Here is a 15525-nt window from a genome sequence, read left to right on the forward strand (position 1 = left end):
AAATATTTGGATTACAATGTTCAATTTGTGGCGGCTGATCATATATGCACAAGGGTTAAGAGGGATTTAGCTTGTTTGACTATAAAAATAAAATGTGGTAACACTTTATAGCAAGGATCTATACATTAACATTAGGAAAGACAATGACAAATGCTTCAGGTTGGAAGAGAGAAATATGAATGTGCAACTGACACACACCTTAACACTGTATAACTTATCACTGTTACGCAACATTTAGAAGTATTAACATTCAGTGTTTTTTTCTTAGCCAATTAATCACAAAGGAATAAGATGGGCTGAAAAAAGTGTGTTCTTTATTGGCAAGTAATATTCTGCCAGAAATGGGATCAGCATTGCGTGCCATTGCTGTTAGACCTGTCGAGCATGCGTTTGTCAACAAAACACTTTGTTAGTCAGATTACATCTCTGTGCTCCAAAACATTTTCTGCCTAACTTATTTTTCTGATATGAGAAGAACAGGTATGGTCAGATTCCAATAGAACAATTTACGTAAAGTGTTGTTCGAGTACACAAACACTTTTGTGCATGAAAATAGTCACCGAAATGTTCAATATCTGAATATTGACAGCATCTGAAACATAAACTCTTAGGTTTGAACTACAAATGATAAGAGACATACGAATGTTTATGAATCTAAGGGTGTTCAAAGAATCATACATTTTGATACATTTCTGAAAACTCAATCATACAAAGAGTAGAAAATACACAATTCGCTATTTTCCTGAGATATAGGTCATTGCGCTAAGAAGACGTTTACCACATCTCTTTTCATTGCAAAGTCAAATTTCAGTTCCTACATTTGCAGTTTGAAGATTCCACCAGCAGGTGTAATTCAATAGCACTTGGCACTGCCCTTTAGCGCCTTGCGTGCGATTTCCCTAAAACCCACTTGCACCTAAACTTATTGCATTCTAGACCAGTGGTTCCCAACCCTATTCCTGGAATTGTATAGCTCTCTTTTCTGACACACCCAATTCAGGTCTTGGAGTCTCTACTAACGAGCTGATGAGTTGAATCAGGTGTGTTTGATTAGGGAGATATCCAAAATGTGTTGGGAAACAGGGTTGGGAGCCACTGTGCTAGACCAACTGAACACCTTAAAATCTCAAATATCATCCTATACCTGAATTCATATCCTCACTTTAGATTTTAAAAGGTGCATGCTAAGAAATTAATTTAGGATGCCAGAACTTTTATTCTATGCAGCCCTTTAAAATCATAACAATGTAGTCAGCATTAAAGCTGCACTATGTTAGATTTTTTGGTTTAAAATGTACAACTTGCCATTGTTGACAGAGTACATTAACAGTGTTCAAAGCAATGTCTTTTACCTTACCCCGATTCACTACATTAAGCCTATAAAAAATATTTGTATTTTGAGCTGTCGGTTTCGATTTGGTGCAAATTGCTGGCTTAAGATGTTCATCTTAGTGTGATTACGTCATGTCGCTGTTCAGCTCAGTTCAGTAACACTCACACAGTTCACGACAGCATCATTGCCATCTAGATGGATGTTTATCTGTTATCCATTTGGCAAAGTTGTTTACCTGTGTGGCAGGGCGGAGGGCGGGGCCGGGTTGTGATTATACACACCCCGTCCCTTATCAGGCTAATTAAGCCTCCGAGAGGGATAAAGGCCGATGGCAGGCGGTGGTGCGATGAGAGAGATAGTTAACGGACATGTGCGTCATGTGTGTGTTTGTCTTTTAGTTTAAGTTATTCATTAAAATTGTATTTATATTGCCAAACCGGTTCCTCCTCCTTTCCATTGACTTCTTTACAACCTGCTATAATGCTTGGATGTTATCTGGTAGGGCTGTTGAAGCTTATATTGCTTGTCATGCTTTTATGAATCAAACATTACTAACGTTAACCGATCGCGATGTATCTATGCTGTCTGGGGAAGTTACTGTGACATGTTTACTAATGACTTCTGAAATTGACTTCTTGAAATTGTTATACTGAATATTTAAGCATATTATTTGTATGTTTAATAAAGTATATTTTATCCCCATCATTATTGTATCCTCGATTTATGTTTTAGGTTTACGATGTTATTATGTGCATTGCATAGATATGCTATTGTATTAACTGAGGATGGACAATATAGTATATAATATATAGTATATAATATACTATACAGCACTCCGACGCTTCACTGTGTGTGTATCACTCCACTTGTGTTCGTGCCATTCAAAACACAAGTGTAAGAGCAGTGCTTATGTGTTAAGAGCTACTATTTGCCTTTTTATTTTTTTTACATTATATATGTTAGCCAGCATGTGGTGGCAAAAGATAATTTTTTTGTGTAATATGAGCCAGTTAAGTGATGTTAAGTGAATCTGCGTCAGCCGTTTACATACATCAGTTCTTTGTGAATGCTCATATTAGTACTAAAACTAGGAAATAGCTTTAAACGGCTTTAAATTAACAACTTCAGTATTACGGCTCATCACAGCTGAGAGACACAACAGGCTAATTAATTACATGAACTGAAGGGGTTTACCTCTTATCGGACTTTCCACATTGGGCACACTGTTTAAAATGGAAGAGGACATTGCGGTTTCTATAGTGAATGACTCTTGCGCACCGGCTACCATAAAATAGGGAGCAATACCCCTGTTTGACCGTTATTTTTCCAGTGAGAAAGCTGATCTTCAGAAAGCTGACAGCATCTCTGCTTGGGTGTGGCAACAGGTGATCGCACATGCTCTGTCTCTCTCTCTCTCATTCTCTCTCACACACACAAACACATCCGTCCTTGTTTGTCCAATAACTTGTTCGAACAACACAAGTCATGATACTATTTCTGAAGTGACATTTTTGAATTACTAACAAATGCTTGGACGCATCATTTACGGCAGATTCTGATCCATCACGTAAGAAAGTAGTTCCATGCACAAATGAGTTATTATGACCTTACTTGTTTTTTCCAATTTTTTTAAATGTACTTGTTCATTGAACTGTTGTATATAAGCAATATCACACTCGCAATTGCACTATATGGACCTAAATCAACACTGCTGTTATTACCTGCGGTTGAATCACAGCAGTGCTGATGTAGGGCCATATCGCACTCTTGCTCGTGTGATGTTGCTTAAATAGACTTCTATTGAACTCGTATCATGAGTTTAACTTCTTAAACTGAACATTTTATTAAAATACAAACACTAATAGTAGATAAAACACATAATCATATTAAGATACTATACTCATGTTGGCTGAGGAGAATCACCTCTTCTCTCCTTAAAAGTGCTTTGAGTGTAGTGTCAGAAAAGTGATTTAAGTGTAAAATTCATTCAAATATGTCTATAAGAGTGTTTTTCATTTTCATCAAAGAAAGTAATATTTCCGTTTCAAATGTTTAATCGTATAACAGAATATCAACCTGAAAATAGCACGTTATGACTCTGCCAGAACAGCAGTGCCAGAACACGACTCACGTAATGCATTTAAGTTTCAACCACAGATATTGCTAGAGAGCACAAAGTTCCGTAGTGCGGCTTTAAGTATGTCTTGTAATTGATCACTTTTGCTAATATAAAACATATTTTTAAAGAATGACATGGTCCTTCACTTTGCCTCATAAAGACTGAATAAAGAAAAGGATCTTCAGGAGACCTTCAATAAAAATCCTCAAAGTGGTCCTGACTAAATAAACGGCTCTTTGCTTGTCAGGCAAGATATCTGGAAAAGTATCTGGTATTCTTGATACCAAGCACAACTAACATGAACATCTTTTGGATGAGATTATTTCACTTATCCTTTATGTGATATGTCATCTTATACTATATTATACTATAATATACTATAATATATTTGCATTGCAAATATTTGAAGGTAACTCAAAGTTTAAACTTATACATAATCAAAGGTTCAGATCCCAACAATCCTGAAGGCTCTGGAGTAAGCCACCAGCTAAATTATTCTCGACTAGTACCAAAATGGAACCCTATAAAGTCTTAGATCTCAACTACTGTATATAATTTTTTTGTATACATACTTCAGATCTTCATTTAATAAGGAAATTATATATAAAGCATTGAAGGACTAGGAATTATTGTAGTTAAAGTAGTTAAAAGGAATAGTTTAACCAAAAAGAATTTGTCATAATTTGCTCAACATTATGCCGTCTCAAACTCAAATGAATTTTTTTCCTCTGCTGAACAAAAACTAAGACATTTTGACACAGAAATGATGTGAATAAATCCTTACAATGCAAGTCAATGGGATCCAAAACTTCCAAGCTCCAAAAATGCCATAAAGGCAGCATAAAGGCAATCCACATTCTTGTGTTTTCATTCATGTCTTCTGAAGCGATCCGATCAGTTTTGGGTGAGAAACCCACCAAAATATAACACTTTTTCACTGTAAATCATGACATCTGCATTCTCCTAGGAACAATCATGATTTGAATCTCGATTACACTTCCTAGCTTGACACATACAAAGAGTTCATGTACATATCATGTATAACTTCATCTAAATATCTTTGTTTGTGTTCAGCAAAAGAAAGAAAGTAATGCGAATTTGAGATGACATAAATGTGAGTAAATTATGAGGGAATTATAGATATTTTTTTTTATCAAGTTGTGAAATTTAGTTACTATTTATTGATATCTGTTTTACTAAACGCATACATGTCCTGATGGTTTTGACCAAATTAGAGATTGTATAAATACAACATGTAACATTCTATTCTATATTCTCCACAGTAGTGTAATGTCATCTACAAACTGATAACTTAGTTAATTTGATTTTGAAAAATTTCAACCTAAACCCTTTTTCCATATGAAGATCCGAAATTTAAATCCTGGGACCTAAACCCTAAACCTTTTTATAAAAATGTCAAATCCTGGAACTAACCATAACCATAAAATCTGATATTTAAATCCCAGAACCCTAACGCTAAAATTTTAAATTGAAATATTGGAACCCTAACCATAAAATCTCAAATTTGAATCACGGATCTCTAACTCTAAAAATCTGTATTTAACTCCTTGGGCCCTGTAGAAGCCAACTGTCAATAACATAATACATTTTCCATTCTTAATGTAATAAAAGTCAATAATGTAATAACTTACCAATAATGTAATAACATTTCTGAACCAATAATGTAATAACTTTTTGCCCATAATGTAATAAGTTCTTACATTATTGGCTGGCTATTACATTATTGGCTGGGTAAATAAAAATATAAAAATAAATGTATTACATTATTGGCAGTTATTACATTAACGGTAGTTATAACATTATTGGCTGCTACAGACCCTAACTCTAAAATCCTAAATTTTAATGCCCGATCCATAACCCTAAAATCTGACATTTAAATCCCAGAACCCTAACCTTAAATTTTAAAATGTAGGTGCCTAACCCTAAAATCATGCATCAAAGTAATATTGCCATATTTTCACGGCAAGGTATAATATTGGTAAAATAAGTTGGCTACATGCTAAAAAAGAATGTCGTTTGAATTTTTGTGTTCATTTTTGTAAGCATACTATCACTGTATACTTATAAGTATATTTTAATGAATTTACTGTCTGTTACTTAAATGTCTTACTTTGCATTAACATTTTATCAGGATTTCATCTCTGGGGATGCAGAGAAACCTGACCAAGTAAAGAAGCGTATACCTTTATTTTTTCAGTGGGGTCTCCCCCATCAGAATAATTTTTTGGGCAAAAACAACACCAAAGTGGAGAATAATTTATACCTTCTTCAGTATGTGTATTGATATTCCTGTAACTGTTTGCTAAAAAGCATTTCTAAAATTCTTGTTACCATGACACAGCACTAGATGAAGTTTCTCAAAGTTACCTCTAAAACATTTGCATTTTGGATCCACTTCATCCAGAACTCTGTTAGTTCTCTGTGTTCTAAATTATTCCAAAACTGCATGAGAAACAGTCTCACCTAAATCTCACAGGGGGCTTCTTTTCTCAAATCTTACCCCTAGTTTTATTCAGATGGAGTGATTTAAAGCCAACATTATGGCCTGTATAAATACCTGTATAGCCTACATCAGATGATGAGATGAGGGATGAGGTGTTTGGCAGAGTGGTGAATTCAGTTTGAAGCATTTTTTTCTTCAATCAAAGTAGTTCTGTTAGCATTACACACACAAAGCATTTTTTGCTGTTTTTGCCTTTCTTGTCAAAGGTGCTGTTTCATAAAGACATGATGTGACGAGACAAATCTTGCACTGTATAAACAGAAGCAATTGTTTAATCAAGTCGCTTGGTTGCAGAGATGCTGTATAACACCATTTCATGTCAAATTGAATCCTTAAGTTCAGCAAATGTACAAAGAGCGAGAGAGAGAGAGAGAGAGAGAGAGAGAGAGAGAGAGAGAGAGTGTGTGAGAGATAGAGAGACACTACTTTACCAGAGCTATACATGCAGGTTAACTCTTTCCCCGCCAGCGTTTTAAAAAAAAGTTGCCAGCCACCACCAGGGTTTTTGACGATTTTCGCTAAACTTTAATTGCCCGCAGAATATTTTCTTCCATGAATATATGAAGATGCTATATATCAAAATAAAGATCTGAGCCTCTGCTTTTAGGCAAAAAAAACTATTTTATTTTATCTTAATTTGTTCTTTTTTTATTGCCACTTGAACAGAGGTAGGTTTTGTCAAAAACAACATTTCGGACAAAAAGCTGAGAAAAAGGCATTTTTATCAAACAAGTGCTTTAGTATTAGTATGGTGTTCCACTTCACGTTTGAGACGATCGCAGTCTGTTTCTTTGATCAAAGAGTTGCGTACTCTTTCAAAACATGCGTGCGGGTCTTCCTTACCGTATACCACCTAAAACACGGATACCCGGAAAATTCCGTGTTTGGCGGGGAAAGAGTTAATGAAGATGTACGAACAGAGAAAAGTAATATTGCCAAGCAATACTTAAAATAAAAGTAGTATTGCCATGGCAATACTTGCAATACTGGCGACGTATTCATACATTTAAATCCTGGTGTACTAACTCCAAATTTAAATCTGTAATTTAAATCCCAGAAACCCTAATGCTAAAACCTGAAATTTAAATCCTGGAACACTAACCATAAAATCTAACATTTAAATCCCAGAACACAAAATACAAAATCCAGAATTTTAATCCTGGAACCCTAACATTAAACTGTGAAATTTAAAGGCTGAAACCCTAAAATGTGAAATGTAAGTCCAGGAGCCCTAACCCTAAAATACAATTTTTAAACCCAGAGCCGTAACCCTAAAATTACAAATATAAGTCCTTAAACCCTAACCCTAATTTTAAAATCTGAAATTTGTATCCTAGAACCCTACCCCTCATTTTAACCTTCCTATTTTATCTTTTCCTATCCCATCTAGTGATGGGAAGATCAGATAATTTTACTGACTTGGATCTTTGAGTCTCGTTCAGCAAAATGATGAATCTTTATTCAAGTAATTTTATTCATTCAGAAGAGCAGAATTATTTTAAAATGTTACATTATCAATAGCCAAATCCCACCAAACACGTCAACTTACACAAACATTAATTATAGTCCCAATAAGGAAAAAATAATAATGCAGCCATGGAAAAATTACGAGATAAAGAAAGATTAGTTCACCTCTTGAATCATCTGGTCCGAGTCGACTCCATACATGGCTGTCACGTGACAAAAGTACGAAAGACTCGGAACTAAAAGAGTTGAAAGGTGAACTAATCATTTCTGTTTCCTGTACAGCGCCTATGCATTTTTCACGTAACAAACGAAAAGAGGTTGCGCAATGCACATGCGCGACAAACACAAAATTAACTAATCACTCTCTGAGACTACTCGTTCTTCTGAGTCAAATAAAAGACTTGAATGACCCATCACTAATTTTATCACATCCTAACCCTACACTAGCCCTACCCTAACCTAACCCTAAATGTATTTGGGCTCCTATGCTGTCATTAACTATCTTTGGCAAAATACTGTAGATTCCACCAAAACAACTTTATTTTACATCAACCAAACTAAAAATAAAAAGGTGAAGTAGTCACAAACTCTTATACTGTATAGGTTTACTATGTTGAGGACTTTGACGACCATAGCAAGTGATACACACACACACACACACTCACACATATAAGCACCAGACAAACAAAAATGACAATATAAGGTATGTTCACAATTCTTGCGTCTAGACGAACACTGAAAATAGTGATTGCGAAATGTTTATGGGAAAAGTATGTGTTCCAGTGGAAAACATTGATAACCTGCTGTCAGCTACAGAAAATCAATCCAAAAAAACCAATGTTCCAACCCTTAGAAGATAATCCATTTAAACCTAAAGCCTATGTCAGACTTTCCAGCTGTTACAGGCGCTATAATTAATGAAAACTCATAGGAATCAACAGAGCATGTTGGACGGCAATAGTAATATCATTCAAACAAAAGGATGTGTGTGTGTTTTCATACAACTTAGCATTGTTTGCTCTGCTGGGAAAAGTATTTAAACCCTTTGTGCTATTGATTAGCAGAACAAACAAGTTGGGGTGCCGTACTGTGCGAGAAAAATTAGTGTGTGTGTTTGAACGTGAATTTGTTTAGATTGGAAGTACTGTTCTAACATGTACTTAATCTGTATTTAAAGAACCGAATATTCGTTTGTGTGAATTTGTGCCTTACCTTCAGGTGGTTGAAGCGTTTTGTTGTTCTGAGCACACCAACCGACAGGATGCAGCTCGGCTGTCATGATGTCACACCAGAAATCAGCTTTGCGGTCGTCACCATGGCCACAGTAGCGTAATAATAGCAACTGACCACATGTGGTTATGATGGTGGCCACCCAATACGTATCCAGACTGCCTTTATTGGCTACCTCGAGCTTCATTCCAGGCTGAAAACTGCTCTGAAGACTGAGCTCCACCTGAAATGTCCAATCAAACGTTAATGATGTCATAATAAAAATCCATTGGACTGCTTCAAAATACAAAAACAAAACTGGCAATTGTATCTGACACACTAGTAATGAACAGCAGGGTCCAAATCAGGGATACTTAATATAAACCTGGAAATACAAAGAAAGTTTCAACGTTTTATTAAAACAAAGAAAAAATATGAAGTACAAAGAAGAGGAAATATTTAAGATTCTGCACTATTTTTACCTCACTCAGCAAATGAAAATACATTTGTGGCCATGATAACTCCTTTTTACAAAAGGTCAGATTTCTTTGCTTCTATTGAAGAACACAAGATGCTCTATATAAGATTCTCAAATCAAGCTGATATCGCATGGATCATCAGGTTTTGCACAGACTTTTAGAGGGCAGGTCTAAAGAGGTGCTAAGGGGGCATTGCCTACCCAGATTTTCACCAAGAAACTTCTGATGCCCCCCTCCCCCAGACGAGCCTATCAAGGGGGACCCCAGGTCTCCAGACTCCAGACTGGGACTGGGACCTTTTTCATGCCAATGCGACAAAATTTTGACCAAAGTTGGCCAACTGTCTTTGATTATGCTCTGCTGTTTGAGAAACATCACAGACAAATGGCCCAAAAGCAGAACAAGACAGCGTTATACAAACACATTTTTTATTTTTTTCAGTTAAGATTTTCAGTTAATTTCTTAACCCTTTATTAAAATTGTTATGTTGATAATGTAATTTGTAATGAAAAATGTTGTAATAATGCAAAAGAGAAGCATTTCAACTAGTGGTCTCACACTTTTGGGCCAATTTCAATTAATTTCTCTATGGAGACTTTATTTATTTTGGTATAAACATGGATTGCACTCTTTCTATTTTGTCATAGCTGTATTTCTATACAAGTTGTGAATTTAATAAATCAGAATATCGCAAAACAGTTTTCAAATAAAGCAGCGCTGACATACCAAGTGTTAAAGATAACCAAATCATCACTTTTGGGTAAACTGCCACAAAATAGAATAGACGTTGAAGCCACTGGTAATAAAGCACTTTCAATTTAGCATTTATACGTCTTCTTAACAAATTAAAAATGTATCCACCTCAAGTGAGCGTATACGTTTTTACGTGCTTCCACCCAGTACGTGCTTCCACCCAGTATTTTTTGCGCGGTATCCCAAAATTAGAATAACAATATGTGGATGGAAACCCAGCCAACATGTCTATGTGTGTTAAGTGTATTCTCACATGTCTGAATGAAGTGTGTGGGGCAGCAGTGGCTCCAGTCTCCTCGAGATACTCCTCCCAGTTAAAATCCACCTCCTCCTCCACACAATCCATGCCTGTTAGGAGGAGAGACAGAAAGAATTTGCATTATGAATGTAAGACAAGTACACACAGTAGATGTTGTGAGACAGCAGTACACAACTACATTTTTACATTTTCAGTAGAAAATGCCAGAGGCCTGCTGCATGAAGCTAGTTGGAAAAAAAAAGCCAGCCCTGAGGCAGATTAGCCATGTGGAGAAAGTTGCTATGGTGATGAACACCGGTAAAAACCGGCACTGAAAATGAGACCGAAAAACCAGTTTGCTTAAACTGAACTCAAACTTACCAGGGTAGCCACAGAAACCGGCCTTGTGCAACAGGCCACTGGACATTGCTATGTTGTTGTTAAGGTGTTTGGAGTGGATGTTAGCATGTTACTTGGCGGCTGCTAGGGATTTATGGGTGGTTGATAGGGAGTTTTTCGGTTTCTATGATATTTTAGTCTCTAAATATGGCTGTGGTCCCTCCTTCAATGCAATTCTAAGGTATTTTTTCACCTGTTTTATCGTCCACCAGGTGAAGATCATAAATCTGATCACTTAGGAAGTACTCCTTTTTTGTAAATGGGGGTCTTAGCCTAGACAGGTTCTTTCAATTAATTCTGCCCTCATCTATTTTTTTCATACACTGATTACTCCTTTTCATTGCTTAACAGGTATTAATAACATCCATTCATAACATTTTACCATCCTAGCTGGAACTGGCCCTCAAGGTTACAAATCAATGAAGCATATCTAGTATAAGATAAGCAGAAAACAGACATTTACAAAGAAGAGTACACAGATAAATGATTGTACACAGTTAAAGCTGTAAACACACAGATAAACTTAAATAAACATAAATATTAAGAAAAGCTACAATAACATAAAATAAGGTAGAAATCCAAAAAGGAAAATTCTGTCATTATTTAAACTCCTGAGACCCCGTGTCCACATGCGTAGACATTACGTTTTGGCTTCGCTATAGGCTATGCATAATTAAATTTCACTTAAGTCGAGTGATCTCAGCTCAGTTCACACTGTTAAACATAATGACCACATACGTGGACTATAGTCAAATATCCTATATTCACTGTGCATTATCACACTGAGAATCAGTGGATGCATAAAAAAATGGAAAATGCTGCTTTCAGAGGCTGCTTAGTATGAAAATAAGGTACATTTCAAACTGTTCTGAGACCAGTGCAGACAGGCAGCACACTGGAGGTTAAGTCATTCCCTAAATAGGGTTCAAGGGAGCATCCTATAGATTTCCTATGCAGCCAAGTGCATTCACTCCTAACATCCAGTCAAAAGTTCAGTTTCAGGCTGCAGATGATGTTTGGACCACTCAACATGTTTGGTAGACATGGTACAATGTAATCAGAATTTTTCATGCTACATTTTATTTAAAAATGGTTGGCAGGGATTGGATGATGCTGGCCATTACTTTGAATCAGAATTAATTATGCTAATTTCTGATGTAATGTCTGTAATGTCTCAAAAACATGAATAGCAAACACTCCTGGAAACATAATAAACAATTTGATTAAAAAAAATATTTGTATATAGACTTTCTATAACTTAGTATTATTTAAAATGGCACATTTTAGACCCACTGTCCACATATGTGGACATCGTTTTTTTTAGGGAAAATATTTGGTCTAAAAATATATATTTTACCTGCTTCTTATGGCCTACAAATCAAAAAGGAGAATAGAAAATGAACACAGCAGTCACAATCGGGTCTCAGTAGGTTAAAGTGATCATATCGCTTCAGAAGACAGGGAATGTATGTTTCTTTGTGACTGCACGTGTTATTTTAAAAAAACTGATGTTGCTGTTAATGAATAGTGCTATTTTTTTTCATAAGAAAAACTGGTTAAAACATTGTTGAAGTTAGCTTATTTTAAAACCGTGATAATGGTAATATATGTGAAAACCCTATAAGGCTACAAATTTCACATGTGTGTCACACTCTTTATTTACTAACTTCAATTCTCGATTTAAATAATTTATTACTCGGTTTTTAAGCGTTAGAGTTCTCAACTACAAAATTACTCACAATGCTCATCCTTACACCATGCATGCCAATGAATAACCTTTATTTTAATTATGACTTGTCATGAGACCAGGTTGAATGCCTCCATGCCACAATTTTTCACAGTTATACATGAAAAATACAGTATTTGCAAAGCTGTGACAAGTTACAGCTTGTTATGTCATATTTAATATCTAAAATAATGTTACTGTAGCTAGGAAACACATTGCAGAGATTTTGTTCCCCCGTGTATCTTGGCTTTAAGGGTGAGGGAGAATAACAGGAAAACAACTGAAAGGCTGTGAAAAATAAGAAGCAAGAAGAGTAGAACATGTTAATATCTCCAGGTAATTTAAGATCATCATCAAGTACTTTTGGTGTGAATTGTGCTATCATTCTAACCAAAATAGGTCTGTTCTACTCTGCTACTGGCTGTAATTTTAATCTTATGCTCTGATGATGTCATTACAGGCTCTAGTATGTGAATAGCTTATGATAGCATTGATGGTAATGACTGCATCCTCAAAGGACTGATGCCTTGAAAAATTACAAACCCTGTCATTGTACCCTTTATTGCCTCTAAAACTGAAACAGGAGTGGAATAAAGCTACACTGCACTAAAACTCACAGAAAAACACACAATGTCTTTCCCAGTTCACATTCTATTAACAAAATAATGATGAAGGTCACAATTGCTCCATTTCATCGTATTCTAGTTTGCTTATGTTCATGTAAATCGAATTAATCATAATAAAAGTGCAGTGAATAATCTCCAACCATGCATACTTTGTGAAACTGATGTATTTTGTTCAATTGGACTCCTGGTTTCAGATGGAACTAAGAATGAGAAGTGCACTTTAACACTGAACCCACTTCCTTGCAAATGACTCACTCAATATTTGCCATGATGTATGTGTGTGTGTGTGTGTGTGTGTGTATGTGTGTGTGTGTGTGTGCTATAAACACAACAGACCAATTCCAAAGAATACTATTATAGTGCTCCCATTCCTCTGGCAAAGTTATCTGGCAGTGTTGAGGAAGATAAAGGAAGAATCGAAGAGGAAATTGACATGAGTATTCAGAGTAACTGGGAGGACAAGTATTCACTATGACTTATGTTGGTTTTAAATTAGGAAAAGGTGCTCATATGCATCTAAGTCACTCTCAGAAAGAAAAGCAATACTTTCCCAATAAAATCTACTTAGGACAAAACATTATAGTGTTAAATGTAATACAGCTGAGCATTTTAACACAAACATTTTTACTTAACATTTGAACAAAAACCTTCCCTTTTTACAGTTGTAATCATTAACTAATAATTGGGGGGAGGGGGGTGGGGGGGGGTCATGAGATATAACACAAGAACTTTTGATTGACAGCTGAATATTTAATTTCATTGCCACTGACATTTAAATGTCTTCATTAAATTAGAAACCAGAATTCCATTGTGGGTTCTTTGTGGTTCAGCCAACACATTTGGATCTGTGGATCGAAAGACACCTACAGATTGTAGATGGTAGATTAAAATACATTTCAGTATCAACCCTAATCTATGATACAAACTGTTTCAGAATAAATCCAGATTTCAGGCAGGACATAATATTAGCTCAATTGAGCCAGATGCTCTTTCTCTCTCTCTCACTGTAATCCAGGACTTGTTAAATTTTGGAAGAGGAATTAAAGGATTATTGTAGTACAATCTAGTGCTGCTTTTCTTATTAAATTAGGCATTTTAGTCTCAGACACATTTACTAATCCATTTTAATCACAGAACTTGTCTAATGTTCAAATGTTTTGCTTAGCAGGTTTCGGCAAATTTCCAGATGACATCGTTTTAAAGGAATATTCAATATGAGTTAGGCAGTCAACAGTCAACATTTGTAACATTATGTTGATTACCACAAAAACAAATACATATATATATTTAGAAATCTCAGTTTCAAAGGCACTTACAATGGAAGTGAATGCGGTCGGTCCAGAAATCTTAAAATACACATTGTTTCAAAAGTATAGCCACAAGATGTAAACATTGTATGTCTTACCATGACTCTAATCTAGTGTGACCAAATCTAGTGTCTAGTGTATCTAGTGTGTTCTTCATGATTTTTGTGCTGTCATGACATTGTAAGTACATTTAACAGACTATATTTTTAAGTAAAGGCTACAAAGAATTCTTGTTGGATTTAACTAGAAGTTCTGAGGCTAAATTTACTTTGCAATACTGTGTTTCAGGTAAATTGAACTCACTCTTTGTTTGTACATTTTACTTAATGTAGCGCTGATTTTAGAAATGTTCTAGGTTTCAATATTTTTAGCATACTCATGTACACACGGACGTCTTTCACAGGGAAGCTTAATGCATGCTATATGGTCTATTAGACAACATCACCTTGCATTACTGGCCTTAGATGAACGATTCAGAGCTATACACGCAGACCTGAACACTTGGTGCACAAAACAAAAGGATGGTAGCAATCAGCAGATCATTTTTTTTTATCATGAATGGTTCATTTTGAGTAGAAAATGAACTTAAGACTAACAAAACAAGAAGTTGCCAAATGTAACAACGAAATCGGTACATGCTTGAAACACCAGCTCTGAAAAGTTAAGTAAAAGTTACTTATTTTGTTTATTTGTGAAATTTACTCAAATTAGCAAATAAATATTGCAAGGTTTTCTACTTTAGGACTGATAAATGATGACGCATTGTAAAGAAAACATACAATCATAATTAATATTTACTTATTAGCTAGAGAATTAATTTTTATATGTTTGAATTGAGTACACATGTAGAATTTACTTCATATTTTCAAGTTCACGCTTAAACTAACTTATTCAATGTAGAAAGTCACTGTAAACTCTAAAATGGAAATATCAATTTGTCTTAATTTTTACTTGAAATGTCAAGTTTAGGCCTCTGATCTTATTTATCTTAAAAATCCATAGACTTAAGATTTAAAGTGTTAAATGCCAAAACCTACGGAGTACAAAATTGACGCTATGGGGAATACCCACAATACCTTGCTGCTTGAGGGAATTTATGGGGGCATTTAAATCTTTAAATGTATTATTTATGTTGTTTTGTTACAAACAGTTGTTTCATTTGATGTCATCATTAGGGTGATCTGTGTCACCTTTTGGCCAAGCTGGACCCTGTTAACACAATGTCAGTTCTTCTTGTGCATGAGGTTTTATATATATATATATATATATATATATATATATATATATATATATATATATATATATATATATATATATATGCATTTATGTGGAGAATAACGTTTGT

The 15525-nt window shown here is 35.2% G+C and overlaps 1 protein-coding gene across 2 annotated transcripts in view; it reads right to left on the reverse strand.

Annotated features, from left to right (window-relative positions):
- Positions 1 to 15525, reverse strand: part of LOC127637622 (scm-like with four MBT domains protein 2) — a 69274-nt gene that overhangs the window by 51026 nt on the left and 2723 nt on the right. For both annotated transcript variants that reach the window (XM_052118775.1, XM_052118774.1), the window contains exons 2-3: positions 10138 to 10232; positions 8656 to 8896 (exon numbers count right to left, since the gene is read on the reverse strand). In XM_052118775.1, coding sequence (XP_051974735.1) covers positions 8656 to 8896; positions 10138 to 10230 — 334 coding nt within the window. In that variant the 5' untranslated portion in view covers positions 10231 to 10232. The remainder of the gene's footprint in view (positions 1 to 8655; positions 8897 to 10137; positions 10233 to 15525) is intronic.

The sequence above is a fragment of the Xyrauchen texanus genome, chromosome 45, assembly GCF_025860055.1.
Source record: "Xyrauchen texanus isolate HMW12.3.18 chromosome 45, RBS_HiC_50CHRs, whole genome shotgun sequence".
Lineage (NCBI taxonomy): Eukaryota > Metazoa > Chordata > Actinopteri > Cypriniformes > Catostomidae > Xyrauchen > Xyrauchen texanus.